The sequence below is a fragment of the Coregonus lavaretus genome (genome assembly GCF_964263955.1).
Source record: "Coregonus lavaretus genome assembly, chromosome: 5".
Taxonomy (NCBI): Eukaryota; Metazoa; Chordata; class Actinopteri; order Salmoniformes; family Salmonidae; genus Coregonus; species Coregonus lavaretus.
The window spans coordinates 65,419,013-65,434,750 of record NC_139992.1 but is presented as its reverse complement, the minus strand read 5'-3'; the positions used below and the strand labels follow the sequence as shown (position 1 = coordinate 65,434,750).

At 48.1% G+C, this 15,738-nt stretch overlaps 2 protein-coding genes and 1 long non-coding RNA gene across 3 annotated transcripts in view; 1 reads left to right on the top strand and 2 right to left on the bottom strand.

The window, feature by feature from the left end:
* Positions 1–4,092, top strand: part of LOC311129798 (coiled-coil domain-containing protein 148-like) — a gene marked incomplete at its 5' end in the record, with an annotated part of 45,933 nt that extends 41,841 nt beyond the window's left edge. Inside the window, 4 exons of the mRNA XM_084162251.1 lie at positions 495–613; positions 1,153–1,270; positions 1,485–1,628; positions 2,471–4,092. Of these exons, the coding sequence (XP_084018377.1) occupies positions 495–613; positions 1,153–1,270; positions 1,485–1,628; positions 2,471–2,632 (543 nt within the window). The 3' untranslated portion in view covers positions 2,633–4,092. The remainder of the gene's footprint in view (positions 1–494; positions 614–1,152; positions 1,271–1,484; positions 1,629–2,470) is intronic.
* A 978-nt stretch (positions 4,093–5,070) lies between these two features.
* LOC311129803 (uridine phosphorylase 2-like) lies at positions 5,071–15,695 on the bottom strand. The gene is made up of 8 exons (XM_084162258.1): positions 15,527–15,695; positions 15,144–15,204; positions 14,898–15,033; positions 14,654–14,812; positions 6,576–6,690; positions 6,251–6,460; positions 5,907–6,053; positions 5,071–5,755 (listed from the first exon to the last, which is right to left on the bottom strand). The coding sequence occupies exons 1-8, from the start codon at positions 15,540–15,542 to the stop codon at positions 5,613–5,615; spliced, it is 987 nt and encodes a 328-aa protein (XP_084018384.1). The 5' UTR covers positions 15,543–15,695; the 3' UTR covers positions 5,071–5,612.
* Positions 8,037–14,647, bottom strand: LOC311129806. The gene is made up of 2 exons (XR_014613310.1): positions 14,178–14,647; positions 8,037–8,964 (listed from the first exon to the last, which is right to left on the bottom strand). It is a non-coding gene; the product is annotated as an uncharacterized lncRNA (long non-coding RNA).
* Positions 15,696–15,738: the final 43 nt, after the last annotated feature.

Sequence of the window (15,738 nt, the reverse complement as noted above, 5' to 3'; positions counted from 1 at the left end):
AAGGAAAAGTGTGGCATGATGATTTTCATTAGCTTGATTAATTGTATATTCAGCTGCATGAGGTATGATGGTGTGTGTGTGTGTGTGTGTGTGTGCACCTGCTTGTGTGTGTGTGTCCATGCGTGCATGTAGAAGTGTGTGGTCCCTGACCCACATGGCCCTTGGTATCCCCCCAGGGTGTGTATTGGTGCCGGTCTTGTTTGATTGCACCCCTCCTGTAGGGCCTGCTTCAGTACCACAGGAAAGCTGGGAGAATCTCTGATTAATGATGCCGTTTAGGCTGAAATGGATTACATATACTTCTACACAGTCATCTCTGACTATGACATATCATCTCATTCATTTGATTTACTCTTATCTGATTTTGCACTGTCACGATCAATAGGACGTGATGACATGACAGTAAAGTTTCCCTCGTGTTGACTCGCTTGCTCCAGTAATTTTTTTTAACCTTTTGGTTTGTTTTGTGAATGTTTGTTCACTGTATATCTCAGGTGAAGCAGTACTATGCAGAGAAACAGAGGAGGAGAGAGGAGCTGGAGAGGAGAGATCAGCAGAGACTGACAGAGCTGAGGAGACTAATGGCAGAGCAAGCTAATAGAGATAAGGAGAGGTAAGCATGCACCATTGGCAGCAGCTTAACCTTAAGGCCGCTAAAGGAGAGAGCTCAACACCTGGCTGACAGACACTTCTTTGTTTGCCCCTATGGCTTATTTGGACAATGTTCATAAAACACCTTTATTTCTAATGGTGCGTCATTTATGGAGTCATTTATGTTTTTCCATGACAAATTGAGGAATTAGTTTGAAATATCTAATTTTAGGATCCACTGGTATGATTCGATAAGTTGCCGTTTTCTCTTCTGTTTAGTGCAATCTCCTATTTATCCATGGTCCTCTCTAGCGTTCTAGCCTCCTTTCAAGTCCCTGGCATTTAAACAGTGCTAGGAGAAAGAGAGCGAGACAGGGTTGAGTTAGTCAGGGCAGGGTGAGGAGGACTGAGGACATGAGATACTGTAGCTCTCTGGCAGCCCATAACGCTCTCCCAGCCTGTAGGGCCGCTGTGCCACCACAGACCGGTGGTGCCTGAGATGAGGGCTGATGTCCTTGCCCACTTCTCTCTCTCCCATCTCTCTGTCCCTCCTGCCCTCAGGGTGCAGTTTCGCGAGGAGGCGCTGCTGCAGCGGAGGGAGGAGAGGGAGGCGCAGGCACTCCAGCGCCTAAAAGAGGAAGAGGAGAGAGGCAGTCGTCTAGAGGCCCTGAGAAATCAGGTACGTCTCTTATCAGCACTTATTCCCATTGGCTTCCCTAATTGTATCTGCCATTTAAAATGCCACACCGGGGGAAATTTGTGGGCGCTTTTGACCCCGCTGATCCATGTTGGTTTTGAGGCTTCACTGCCACTTACTGGTGGGATAGGGAAATACAAGGAAACTACTAGGCTATCAAATTAATTGGGTTTTCCCCATCCCCCACACGGTCAAGGTGGCAGTGGTGGCAGAGCCAGACCCAGAGAGGATGATGGGAGATACGGAGGCCTGGAGAGGCCGGCTGGCGCAGCAGAGCGGAGAGGAGGAGTTTCGGTTGCACCGTCCCCTATATCACCTCAACACGTACACAGACTCTCAGGTGAGTCTGACCTGCCACTGTTCTTTATTTTCTGCTCCCAACTCAACACAAGTCAATCTGCCTTTTCCCACTCATTATTTCCCTTAAGTGTTTGGTTTGATGAGACTTGTGCCCTCTCCAATAGTTCCCAAGGTTGTTAACATGTGTCAGTCAGAGGAGGCTGGTGGGAGGAGTAATAGGAGGACCGGCTCATTGTGGCTGGAATGGAATGAATGGAACGGGGTCAAACATGTGGTTTATGTTTGATGCCGTTCCATAAATTCCATTCCAGCCATTACAATGTGCCCGTCCTCTTATAGCTCCTCCCACCAGCCTCCTCTTGTGTCAATGTAATATTTTGTGTTTACTGCCTCACTCACTGACATAAAAAAAACAGAAAATCATTCACAATAATGTTTGACCTGGGTAAACAAACCTTACCCTCATGCAGACAGACCTTTAAATGGCCTCCCCTCAAGGCCTGTGGGTGAATTAACATACAGTACATCTGTCTGGTACATTGTGTCACGACTCCACTGTGCAGGAAAGCACACTGGCTTTACCTGCAGTCTATTGCATAATCAGGTCAGTGACGGTTAGTTAGATCATCTCCTCCAATTGAAAATGTGATCAATGACTAACTGACCTTGGTTTAATGTTAGGAAAAACACGAAAACATGTTTGATTAGAATTGCAAAATATCATAAAAATGAATGAACAAGGGTGTGACAGAATCGTCCTTATCATCTGTTTTTATGCCTTTTGGACCTTACAATGTGTCCGTTCCAAATGGCACCGTATTCCCAATATAGTGCACTTCTTTTGACCAGATCCCTATGTCCATTTCCTCTGTTGGTTTCCAGATTGTGTCTGATCCAAGAGTGAGGATTGAACAGGCCCTCCGGGCAGCAGGACTCCACAACACACTGTATGCTAAGGAGGTTCTCTCTGTAGTCCAGCCACCCAGACCACCTCGACGGGACACTGACTCCATCGGATTCAAGTCTTCTACAAAGAGTGTTTAGCCCTATTCAATCAAAATAACTAACGCTAACCAGGTGTCCCGAATAAGTCATAATGTAAATAACATTTTCCCTGGCCAGTGACAGAGCATGTTTGTATTGATTTGAAGTTGAATAGTTTTTTACGCAACTTGGAAACTGGCTGCAGGTACAGGTAATATAGATTAAATGTTATATTTGTCCACAGATTTTTGTCAGAATGTCTTCTTTGGGTTACTTCTGTGATTGTCAATACAGACCATGTTGGCTCAACTTTTAACATATTCCTCGCAGTATTACTCATTCGCCTCCTTCCGCTATCTATCAATATCTGATACATAATTTAACACAGAATGTCTGTGTTTCATGCCACTGTGACGTTAGATAACAACTGCCTGACATTATGACAAACCTTTCATGTATGTTATTTAGCTGTATATAGTTGCTCATTTGACTATGTAACATACACTGAGGGTACAAAACATTAGGAACACCTGCTCTTTCTATGACAGACTGACCAGGTGAATCCAGGTGAAAGCTATGATCCCTTATTGATGTCACTTGTTAAATCCACTTCAATCCGTGTAGATGAAGGGGAGGAGACAGGTTAAAGAAGGATTTTTAAGCCTTGAGACAATTGAGACATGGATTGTGTATGTGTGCCATTCAGAGGGTAAATGAGCAAGACAAAAGATGGAAGTGCCTTTGAACAGGTTATGGTAGTAGATGCCAGGCGCACCGGTTTGTGTCAAGAACTGCAACACTGCTGGGTCTTTCACACTCAACAGTTCCCCGTGTGTATCAAGAATGGTCCACCACCCAAAGGACATCCAGCCAACTTGACACAACCGTGGGAAGCATTGGAGTCAACATGGGCCAGCATCCTTGTGGAATGCTTTCGACACCTTGTACAGTCCATGACCAGAAGAATTGAGGCTGTTCTGAGGGCAAAAGGTGTGCCACTCAATATTAGGAAGGTGTTCTTAATGTTTAGTAGACTCAGTGTACATGGATGTTGTAACCATAAGCTGATTGGGCTACGTGTCAGTGCAAAGTTCAGATAAATATGACTATTTTCTGGCCTAATTTGCAATCCTTTAGTGTCTCATCTCCATTTTGAAGCTAGTCATTTCTTAATAATCCATGTTGAGTAAGAGGATGTGGACCCATATCAGCCTGAACTGAATTTATTCAGGATTTTAAAATGTCAGGTACAATGAAGTCAGAGATGCATAACCATTTCTAAATATAGTCCTGCTACCCCAGTGCCTAACTCCTGATCCACGAGACATTTGATTAAATTAAAGTCAGAAGAGAGCTTATTTCTTTAAATCCTTTATACATTTTTTAAAGTCACAGGACTTAATGTCATCAAGTATACTGAACAAAAATATAAACGCAACATGCAACAATTTCAAAGATTTTACTGAGTTACAGTTCATATAAGGAAATCAGTCAATTGAAATAAATTCATTAGGCCCTAATCTATGGATTTCCCATGACTGGGAATACAGATATGCATCTGTTGGTCACAGACACCTTTAAAAAAAGGTAGGAGCGTGGATCAGAAAACCAGTCAGTATCTGGTGTGACCACCATTTGCCTCATGCAGCGCAACACATCTCCTTCGAATAGAGTTGATCAGGCTTCTGATTGTGGCCTGTGGAATGTTGTCCCACTCCTCTTCAATGGCTGTGCGAAGTTGCTGGATATTGGCGGGAACTGGAACACGCTGTCGTACGCATCAATCCAGAGCATCCCAAACATACTCAATGGGTGACATGTTTGGTGAGTATGCAGGAAGATCTCGGGCATTTTCAGCTTCCAGGAATTGTGTACAGATCCTTGCGACATGGGGCCATGCATTATCATGCTGAAACATGAATGGCACGACAATGGGCCTCAGGATCTCATCACGGTATCTCTGTGCATTCAAATTGCCATCGATAAAATGCAATTGTGTTCATTGTCCGTAGGTTATGCCTGCCCATGCCATATCCCCACCGCCACCATGGGGCACTCTGTTCACAACGTTGACATCAGCAAACCGCTCGCCCACACGACGCCATATACGTGGTCTGCGGTTGAGGCCGGTTGGACGTACTGCCAAATTCTCTAAATATGACATTGGAGGCGGCTTATGGTAGAGAAATGAACATTTAATTCTGTGGCAACAGCTCTGGTTGACATTCCTGCAGTCAGCATACCAATTGCACGCTCCCTCAAAACTTGAGACATCTGTGGCATTGTGTTGTGTGACAAAACTGCACATTTTAGAGTGGCCTTTTATTGTTCCCAGCACGTGGTGCACCAGTGTAATGATCATGCTGTTTAATCAGCTTCTTGATATGCCACTCCTGTCTGGTGGATGGATTATCTTGGCAAAGGAGAAATGCTCACTAACAGGGATCTTAACAAATTTGTGCAACATTGTTTTGAGAAATACGATTTTTGTGCATATGGAACATATCTGCGATCTTTTATTTCAGCTCATGAAACATGGGACCAACACTTTACATGTTGCGTTTATATTTTTGTTCAGTGTAGTTACAGAGAAACCAACAATTTAATCTATACAGTCAAGGTAGTCAAAAGCACCGCAATATCTAATACCATACAAATATACCACACAATTGCGTAAGAGCCCACTCTTTGAGCTTCATTAAACAAATCATACACGATACAACACATCTGTAAAATCTTCATGTAGTCTTAGAACTCTTTAAATAATATCTTATCACATATCAACATGACTATATACATACACTGAGTGTACAAAACATTAGGAACACCTGCTCTTTCCATGACATAGACTGACCAGGTGAAAGCTATGATCCCTTATTGATGTCACCTGTTAATTTCCACTTCAGTCAGGGGCAAAAGGGGTGCAACTCAATATTACGAAGGAGTTCCTAAATATTTTGTACACTCAGTGTATATCCACATATTAGTCGGGACCTTAGCTATATACACTCCATGGGCAGCAGAGGTGATCGGAGGGAGCTTAGACGATGAGGCCCAGGCGTTTCTTGATGAAGTGGGCCACCAGAACCTGAGGTCTCTGTTGGTACTCCACTAGCACATCCTGAGGGGTGGAGATCTGGTCCCCATCGAAACGGTTCAACAAAGTCACACAGACGACAGCAGCTGGGGAGAAAATTTTTACATCCATTACAAATGTAAAAACCATGTAAAATAATAACGAGAAAATGTCAAAACAAAGTAAAATCAAACTTATTTCTCTCTGTCAAAGTTAATGGCATGACTTAGTGAGACTGTGATGTATTTAGAATAACACCTTTGATGCCACAGGCACAACACATGGCTGCGAAGACAGTGGACTCCATCTCAATATTCCTGACTCCCGTGTTATAGGCTTTCCTCAGGTACTCCAGCTTGTCCTCAGTGGAGAAGGAGCAGAGAGCTCCATCCAGCCGACCCTGACCTGGTGGACCACAACAGAATACAGGCTGAGTTAGATCAAGGCCAGCAGGCTAGTAGGCAGCATTGGAAATGTACTGTACATCCTTAGTTAAGGGGGCAGTCTGCGATTCGAAAAACAACCAAACTCATAGACTATAGCTTTAATTTAGGGCTTTTGTGTAGCTGAGTGTACAGCTGTGGGTAACATGATGTGGTTACCTTCGTAGAAGTCACTGGTGCACATGGTGTTTCCGATGACGGTGGGCACGTCATCTAACTCAGAGGAGCACTGCAGCAGCTCCTTGGACACGCCCACATCCAGCTCTGTGCTCCTGGTGATCACCTTACCTAGAACCACCTGCTCAAACTGGTTGCGGAAGAAGCAGTCCACCGCCTTGTCTGTGACCACTACTGTTCCTGGTTCCAGACCTGTAATGGGACACCAGTGACATGATTTAGAGAGCTGTCTTACTCAACTATATAAACATGTATAAATGTGTATTAACATTTGAAAGAAGAATGGAAGAGGGGAGGATGCTCTTACCAACTCCACCGGAGGTGCCAATGCGGAAGAGGACGAAATCGATGCAGCGGGCATGATGCAGCAGCTTGATGAGCTCATGGAGCATGATGGAGATGGAGGGGACGCCCATACCATGCTGTAGAGACAGATGGGTGAGGTTAACAGAACTGCGGGAAAGCAGTACTTGGCAGGTGCTGTCCTGGTGTTGTGAAACACTGACTTGCCGTGCATGCTCTCCCCAATGAGTAGATGGTATCACGGTGACATCCAGATGGTTACCAAATAAAATACAATAAAATAATTCATGAAGGCTGCTATCCTACATGTTTTACATTTTACATTTACATCGACTCATTGCGAGCTCACAGAACAGAGCTCCAGGCAGCTGAGCGAAAATGGAAGAAAACTAGACTCCCTGCGGACCTGGCATCTTTTCACTCCCTCCTCTCTACATTTTCTTCATCTGTTTCTGCTGCTAAGGCCACTTTCTACCACTCTAAATTCCAAGCATCTGCCTCTAACCCTAGGAAGCTCTTTGCCACATTCTCCTCCCTGCTGAATCCCCCCTTTCCCCCTTCTGATAACCAGGTGGCGAATCGCATCTCTGCATGTCTGGCAGACATATCAGTATGGATGACGGATCACCACCTCAAGCTGAACCTTGGCAAGACGGAGCTGCTCTTCCTCCCGGGGAAGGACTGCCTGTTCCATGATCTCGCCATCACGGTTGACAACTCCGTTGTGTCCTCCTCCCAGAGTGCGAAGAGCCTTGGCGTGACCCTGGACAACACCCTGTCGTTCTCCGCTAACATCAAGGCGGTGACCCGATCCTGTAGGTTCATGCTCTACAACATTCGGAGAGTACGACCCTGCCTTACACAGGAAGCGGCACAGGTCCTAATCCAGGCACTTGTCATCTCCCGTCTGGATTACTGCAACTCGCTGTTGGCTGGGCTCCCTGCCTGTGCCATTAAACCCCTACAACTCATCCAGAATGCCGCAGCCCGTCTGGTGTTCAACCTTCCCAAGTTCTCTCACGTCACCCCGCTCCTCCGCACACTCCACTGGCTTCCAGTTGAAGCTCGCATCTGCTACAAGACCATGGTGCTTGCCTACGGAGCTGTGAAGGGAACGGCACCTCCGTACCTTCAGGCTCTGATCAGTCCCTACACCCAAACGAGGGCATTGCGTTCATCCACCTCTGGCCTGCTGGCTCCCCTACCTCTGCGGAAGCATAGTTCCCGCTCAGCCCAGTCAAAACTGTTCGCTGCTCTGGCACCCCAATGGTGGAACAAGCTCCCTCACGACGCCAGGACAGCGGAGTCACTCACCACCTTCCGGAGACATTTGAAACCCCACCTCTTTAAGGAATACCTGGGATAGGTTAAAGTAATCCTTCTACCCCCCCCTTACCCCAACCCCCCCCCAAAAAAAATTAAATAAAAAAATAAAATAATGAAAAATAAATGACAAAAAAATTAAAAATATATAATTAAAAAATAAACAATATTTAAAAAAGGACAGAAAAAAGAAGAAAGAAAATAAACAAAATATTTAAAAAAAACATAGTAATTTGGTTATCCCACTGGCTATAAGGTGAATGCACCAATTTGTAAGTCGCTCTGGATAAGAGCGTCTGCTAAATGACGTAAATGTAAATGTCTACATGGAATAAAATAATTGGAGGAAAACATTTGGCCACATTAGTTACTGCCGGCGACACCATGATACAGCTGCCCAGTGGGAAGCAGGCACTCTTCCCTCTGATCTCAACTTGGTCTCAGAGCATTTCGTGTTATTCTGTACGTAAATCTATGATACTCCATTTAGTATGATAAGTGACGTTTCATAAGGTATGTACTAATTTGTGAATGCCCATCACCCATTTCGTAGGATATGTTACGAATTACAATTTGTACTATAAGGTACACATTTGCATAACGTACAATATGTTACACATTTGCAAAACGTATGAAATGTTACAAATTCTAGCTAGGTGCCTAGCTGGCTAAGGTTAGGTTTAGGAGTTAGGTTAAGGTTAAGGTTAGGGTTAGGGGAAGGGTTAGCTAAAAGGGTAAATTAGGGGAAAGGTTAGATAACATGCTAAGTAGTTGAATAGTTGCTAATTAGCTAAAATACTAAAGTTGTCCATGATGAAATTCGAACTCGCAACCTTTGGGTTGCTAGACGTTCGCGTTATATGCTCACCCATCCACCCCGACCAACCACCTACCTTAGTTTTTGCCTTAAAGTAACCATCTGTCTTATGTAACCATCCCAAACGTAACATATCATACTAATTTGAGTGTCCCGGATTGACATTTACTACAGTATGTTACGTCTAGTGTATGAGACTGGCTGTTGGTCTAAGGAGATCACATGGCCCCAGGGCAGTGAAGGGGCCATTGGCCTGTGTCACGGTTTCGGCCGAGGCTGCGCCTCCTCCTTGTTCGGGCAGGCTTCGGCGGTTGTCGTCCCCGGAGTACTAACTGCCACCGTTCGATGTTTCATGTTTGTTTGGTTTTGTCTGTTTGTACACCTGTCCCTTGTTAGTGTTTGATTTTGTTTCCTATTTAGTTATCGTGTGTTGGGTCAGGTGTTATGTGTGATTATTATTGTCAGCTGTTGCCATTGTTGGGTTTTCTCTCTCGTGTTGTTTGTTTTCGAGAGTCCGCACTGCGTGCGCCTTTTCTTGTTTTTGCGCACTGTTGGTTGTGTGCGTAATTTGTTCATGCCTCCCGGTCGGGTTGGCTATTTCACCTGTGTGGAGTTACTATTTTTGGATTACTAAAGTCTGTTGACGAACACCCTTGTTCCTGCGCTTGATTCCCTGCACCACATCCACACTCAGCGTTCTGACAGAATCACACAACACACTATGGAATCAGCAGGAGCAACCGCGCCAACGGACATTATGGAGGACCGTCTTCGTGGGCAGGAGGACAGGATCAACCAGATCGGTCACGCCCTGGATCGGGTGATGAACACTCTCCACCGATGGGAGAGCAGCGGGGTACCCACGCCCCCACCTACCGGATCATCCCCATCGGTCAGTCCTCCTGTCTCCCTTCCGGAACCCAGCGGGATTCGGCTCTCGCTCCCGAGGGCGTACGACGGCTCCGCTGCCGGGTGTCAAGGGTTCCTGCTGCAAGTGGAGCTCTACCTCGCCACCGTACACCCGGTGCCCTCGGGACACGAGAGCGTCTCCGCCCTCATCTCCTGTCTCACCGGCAAGGCGTTGGAGTGGGCCAACGCCGAATGGAGGAGAATAGACGCCGCTACTATTACCTATGCGGAGTTCTCCCGCCGCTTCCGTGCCGTGTTTGACCATCCACCAGAAGGGAAGGCGGCGGGGGGGCGTCTGTTCTACCTCCGACAGGGGATGAGGAGCACACAGGATTTTGCTTTGGAGTTCCGGACTCTAGCGGCAGATGCAGGGTGGAATGAGCGGGCCCTCATAGACCACTTCCGCTGCAGCCTCCGGGAGGACGTCCAGAGAGAGTTGGCGTGCAGGGATACCACGTTGTCGTTTGACCAACTGGTCGACATGGCCATTCGGCTGGACACCCTGCTCGCCACCCGTGGACGTCCCGGGTGGGGGTTGCCCATTCCACCTTCCGGCACCTCCGAGCCGAGCCCTATGGAGCTCGGAGGTGCTGGCGCTAGAGAACGGAGGAGTAGGAACCCGAGGGGGGCCGTTCCCTGCACCAACTGTGGCCGTGGAGGGCACACCGCGGCTAGGTGTTGGGGAAGGTCCCCCGGTGGAGGTGAAGGCAGGCCACGCATTGGGGAGTCCTCCCAGGTGAGTAGGCGCCCTACTTACCCAGAGCTTTCTGTCGTTCACATAACCTTGCCTGTTTGTTTCCCACAGGTTGCACCTCGTTCCCAGCATAAGGCGCTCGTAGATTCAGGCGCAGCTGGGAATTTTGTAGATCGCCAGTTCTGTGTAGAGTTAGGGATTCCTCTCCTTCCCGTTGATAAGCCTTTCCCTGTACATGCCCTAGATAGCCGTCCGTTAGGATCTGGGTTGATTAGGGAGGTCACAGCGCCCCTTAGGATGAAGACGCAGGGGGGTCATGAGGAGACGATTCAGCTCTATCTGATTGACTCTCCTGCGTATCCGGTGGTGCTGGGGCTTCCCTGGTTAGTTACCCATGATCCTACTATTTTGTGGCGAGAGAAAGCTCTTAAAGGGTGGTCTGTTCAGTGTGAGGGGCTATGTCTGGGTGTTTCCATAGGGGCGACCTCGGTGGAGAGTCCAAATCAAATGCCCGCACTGCATATTCCCCCCGAGTATGAGGATTTGACACTGGTGTTTAGTAAGACAAGGGCGGCGCAGCTGCCGCCTCATAGACAGGGGGATTGTGCGATAGATCTCCAGTTAGGAGCAGCACTCCCGCGGAGCCATGTGTATCCCTTGTCTCAAGAGGAGAGGAAAGCGATGGAAACTTACATCGCCGAGTCTCTGAGACAGGGATACATACGGGCCTCCACTTCACCCGCTTCCTCAAGCTTCTTTTTTGTGAAGAAAAAAGATGGAGGTTTGCGCCCGTGTATTGATTACCGCGGTCTCAATCAGATTACGGTGAAGTACAGTTATCCACTTCCTCTGATTGCGACTATGACGGAGTCATTACACGGTGCTCAGTTCTTCACAAAATTGGATCTCAGGAGCGCATACAACTTGGTGCGCATTAGAGAGGGCGATGAATGGAAGACAGCATTTAGCACGACCTCTGGTCATTACGAGTATCTCGTCATGCCATATGGGTTAATGAATGCTCCCTCAGTCTTCCAATCCTTTGTAGATGAGATTTTCCGGGACATGCAGGGGCAGGGAGTAGTCGTGTACATAGACGATATTCTGGTGTACAGTTCTACCCGAGCTGAGCATGTAGCCCTGGTGCGCCGAGTGTTGAGGAGACTGTTGGAGCATGACCTATATGTCAAGGCAGAGAAATGCCTGTTCTTTCAGAAGTCGGTCTCCTTTTTGGGTTATCAGTTGTCTGCGTCAGGGGTGAAGATGGAGGTTGACCGGGTGTCAGCTGTGCGTAATTGGCAAACCCCAACCACTGTGAAAGAGGTGCAACAGTTCTTGGGTTTTGCGAATTATTACCGGAGGTTTATCCGGGGTTTTGGACAGGTGGCAGCTCCCATAACGTCTCTGTTGAAGGGGGGTCCGGTGCGCTTGCGGTGATCAGCTGAGGCGGACAGGGCTTTTGGGAGACTGAAGGACCTGTTTACCTCGGCGCCGGTGTTGGCGCATCCGGATCCCGCTTTACCATTCCAGGTAGAGGTAGACGCGTCCGAGGCCGGTATTGGGGCCGTCCTCTCACAACGGTCAGGCACACCACCTAAGCTCCGCCCCTGTGCCTTTTATTCTAAGAAGCTCAGTCCGGCGGAGCGGAATTATGACGTAGGGGACAGGGAGCTGTTAGCCGTGGTACAGGCCCTAGAGGTGTGGAGGCATTGGCTTGAGGGGGCTCAACACCCTTTCCTCATTTTGACGGACCACCGTAACCTGGAGTACATCCGGGCAGCTAGGAGACTGAATCCTCGCCAGGCCCGCTGGACTATGTTTCTAGCCCGGTTTGTGTTTAAAATCACTTACATCCCTGGGTCCCAGAACGGGAAGGCAGATGCCCTGTCTCGGCGGTATGACACGGAGGAGAGGTCCGTTGAGCCCACTCCCATACTACCAAAGTCTTGTCTGGTGGCACCGGTGGTATGGGAGGTCGATGCAGAGATCGAGCGGGCGTTACGCACCGACCCAAGTCCTCCACAGTGTCCAGTGGGTCGGACGTACGTTCCGCTCGAGGTACGCGATCGCCTCATTTATTGGGCTCATACGTCCCCTTCCTCTGGACATCCAGGTATCGGCCGGACAGTTCACTGCCTTAGCACTAAGTACTGGTGGCCAACGTTAGCCAGGGATGTGAGGGTTTATGTCTCCTCCTGTTCGGTGTGTACACAGTGTAAGGCGCCCAGACATTTGCCCAGGGGTAAGCTACAACCCCTGCCCGTTCCACAACGACTCTGGTCCCACCTCTCGGTGGACTTTGTTACAGACCTTCCCCCCTCACAGGGGAATACTACCATCCTGGTCGTTGTGGATCGGTTCTCGAAGGCCTCTCGTCTCCTTCCCATGCCGGGTCTCCCTACTGCCCTACAGACCGCTGAGGCTCTGTTTACCCATGTCTTCCGGCATTACGGGGTACCCGAGGATATAGTGTCTGATCGAGGCCCCCAGTTCACCTCCAGAGTGTGGAGAGCCTTTATGGAACGGTTGGGGGTTTCGGTGAGCCTTACCTCGGGTTACCACCCAGAGAGTAATGGGCAGGTTGAACGTGTCAACCAGGATGTGGGTAGGTTTCTGAGGTCTTATTGCCAGGGCCGGCCGGAGGAGTGGGCGAGATACGTTCCGTGGGCCGAGATGGCGCAGAACTCTCTCCGCCACTCCTCCACCCAACTAACCCCTTTCCAGTGTGTGTTAGGGTACCAGCCGGTTCTGGCACCTTGGCACGAGAGCCAGATCGAGGCCCCTGCGGTGGATGAGTGGGTGCGGCGCTCGGAGGAGACATGGAACGCTGCCCACGTCCATCTGCAGCGGGCCATCCGTCGGCATAAGACGAGCGCCGATCTCCACCGCAGTGAGGGGCCTGTATACGCACCTGGAGATCGAGTCTGGCTCTCGACCAGAAACCTGCCCCTCCGCCTGCCCTGCCGGAAGCTGGGTCGGCGGTTTGTGGGGCCATTCAAAGTCCTGAGGAGGTTGAACGAGGTGTGTTACAGGTTAGAATTGCCTATTGATTACAGGAATATTAACCCCTCGTTCCATGTGTCTCTCCTCAGGCCGGTGGTAGCTGGTCTACTCCAGGATTATGAGATAGAGGAGATTCCTCCGCCCCCGTTGGACATCGAGGGGGCTCCGGCGTACACTGTGAGGTCCATCCTTGATTCGAGACGCCGGATGGGGGGTCTCCAATATCTCGTGGAGTGGGAGGGGTACGGCCCGGAGGAGCGGTGCTGGGTGCCGAGGAGGGACATATTAGACCTGTCCCTGCTGACCGAGTTTCATCGGGGTCATCCTACGCGCCCTGCTCCGCGTCGTCCTGGTCGTCCCCGAGGCCGGGATCGGCGCACGGCTTGAGCCGCGCGTCAAGGGGGGGGTACTGTCACGGTTTCGGCCGAGGCTGCGCCTCCTCCTTGTTCGGGCAGGCTTCGGCGGTCGTCGTCCCCGGAGTACTAGCTGCCACCGTTCGATGTTTCATGTTTGTTTGGTTTTGTCTGTTTGTACACCTGTCCCTTGTTAGTGTTTGATTTTGTTTCCTATTTAGTTATCGTGTGTTGGGTCAGGTGTTATGTGTGATTATTATTGTCAGCTGTTGCCATTGTTGGGTTTTCTCTCTCGTGTTGTTTGTTTTCGAGAGTCCGCACTGCGTGCGCCTTTTCTTGTTTTTGCGCACTGTTGGTTGTGTGTGTAATTTGTTCATGCCTCCCGGTCGGGTTGGCTATTTCACCTGTGTGGAGTTACTATTTTTGGATTACTAAAGTCTGTTGACGAACACCCTTGTTCCTGCGCTTGATTCCCTGCACCACATCCACACTCAGCGTTCTGACAGCCTGTGTAGGGTGGCGTCTTTCGGATGGGATGTTAAACGGATGTCTTGACTCTCTGTGGTCACAAAAAATCCCATGGCACTTATCGTAAGAGTAGGGGTGTTAACCACAGTGTTCTGGCAAAATTCCCTACCTGGTCCCATTTCCATCATGGCCACCTAATCATCCCCCTCATTCCTAATTGGCATATATCACTCCTCACCTCTCCACTATGCTAGCTGTGTTCTGGCACAAAAATGGCTGCAGTGCATCATTAAAGTGGGTGCCACACATTGGTGGTGGTAGAGGTGAGTTCCCCCCCTTACTATTGTAAAGCGCTTTGAGCACCTAGGTGGAAAAGCTCTATATAAATAAGGTGTCAGGCACTGGCTTACATAAAGAATCTTCATTTGTCACGTTCTAAAGTCTTATACAGGCTATTGAAAGTCAAGTCAGACCATTATCTTGTGAGGGAGACGTATCCATTGCACAATACTTACACTGATAGAAAGTACGGGTCCCACTTTGTACATAGAGTAGCGGTCGGTTCCTTCACAGATATCTGTGATATTATCCATGTTTCCGGGCAAGGCCAGCTCCTGGTGAATGAACTGGGCAAAGGACTTCATCCGATTGGCACTGCCGCCGACGCACACAAACTGCAATGGGGGAGATATAAAGACAACTGTCTTTGAAATCGAAATCAGGTATTTCAAGTATTTTGTCTGGGCAACTTCCACAAACCTTGATGTCTCCAAACATCTCAGGCAGGTTGTGGGTCTTGGTACCCAGGTTGAAGTGATAGAGAATGTCCTCTTCCATTGTATCCAAGTGGGGGTTCTTGACATGGATTTGGGGGTTCTTGAAAGGGACCTCCGGTCTGTAAAAACATTGACATGAGAGCATATGAGAATTGCATAATATAAGTCTCTAGTGCAGAACAAGAACCAGTAGTGTAATGAAACCTCAAAGTAATATAAAAATACTCACTCGCTATTTTCAGAATGGTCAGCGACAGTTCCCACACAGTTCAGTAAAATAGGTGACATGGCTGTTTTTAAAAAAGAAATTGAATTGAATTTATTTTGGGTAACAGGCATACAACTAAATGTACAATGTGGACCCAGAGGATATAACTTGAAAGTATTAATTATAACGCTTGTTTCCAAAGTGGTCCTCGATGGTAAAAACAATAACACATATAATGATTAAAAGGCACTGTTCACTGAAATAAATACAGTATTAATAAAAAAAGAATAATTACTATTGAATTTTATAACAATATTATATACAGAATATTTAGAGCCACAATATGTTATAAACACAGTATTTACAGCCACAATATTACCTACAGCCACAAGTGCAATACATACCTTTCAGGCTAGACATTAATTTTTGTATTAAAAGGCTAATATTTTCTGTTGTGTTCACTTGTTCAGCTTGAAGGAAATAAAAGTGCAGTCTCTGCCTCTGGGGCTGATATAGCTTTGCCCTGTGACCTCTCAGTAATGATTGGTTGGGGAGGGAGGAGTAGTGACTGTCTGGTCTCCAACTGATCTAAAACAAATGCTTTGACAGACACAGT

What these genes read in the sequence shown, in the direction of transcription:
- LOC311129803 (XM_084162258.1), bottom strand. An exon ending in GACCCGTACTTTCTATCAGT is followed by an intron (nt 6,691 to 14,653) that starts GTAAGTATTGTG and finishes CTGTCTCTACAG; the next exon opens with CATGGTATGGGCGTCCCCTC. An exon ending in TTGTGCCTGTGGCATCAAAG is followed by an intron (nt 5,756 to 5,906) that starts GTGTTATTCTAA and finishes TTTTCTCCCCAG; the next exon opens with CTGCTGTCGTCTGTGTGACT.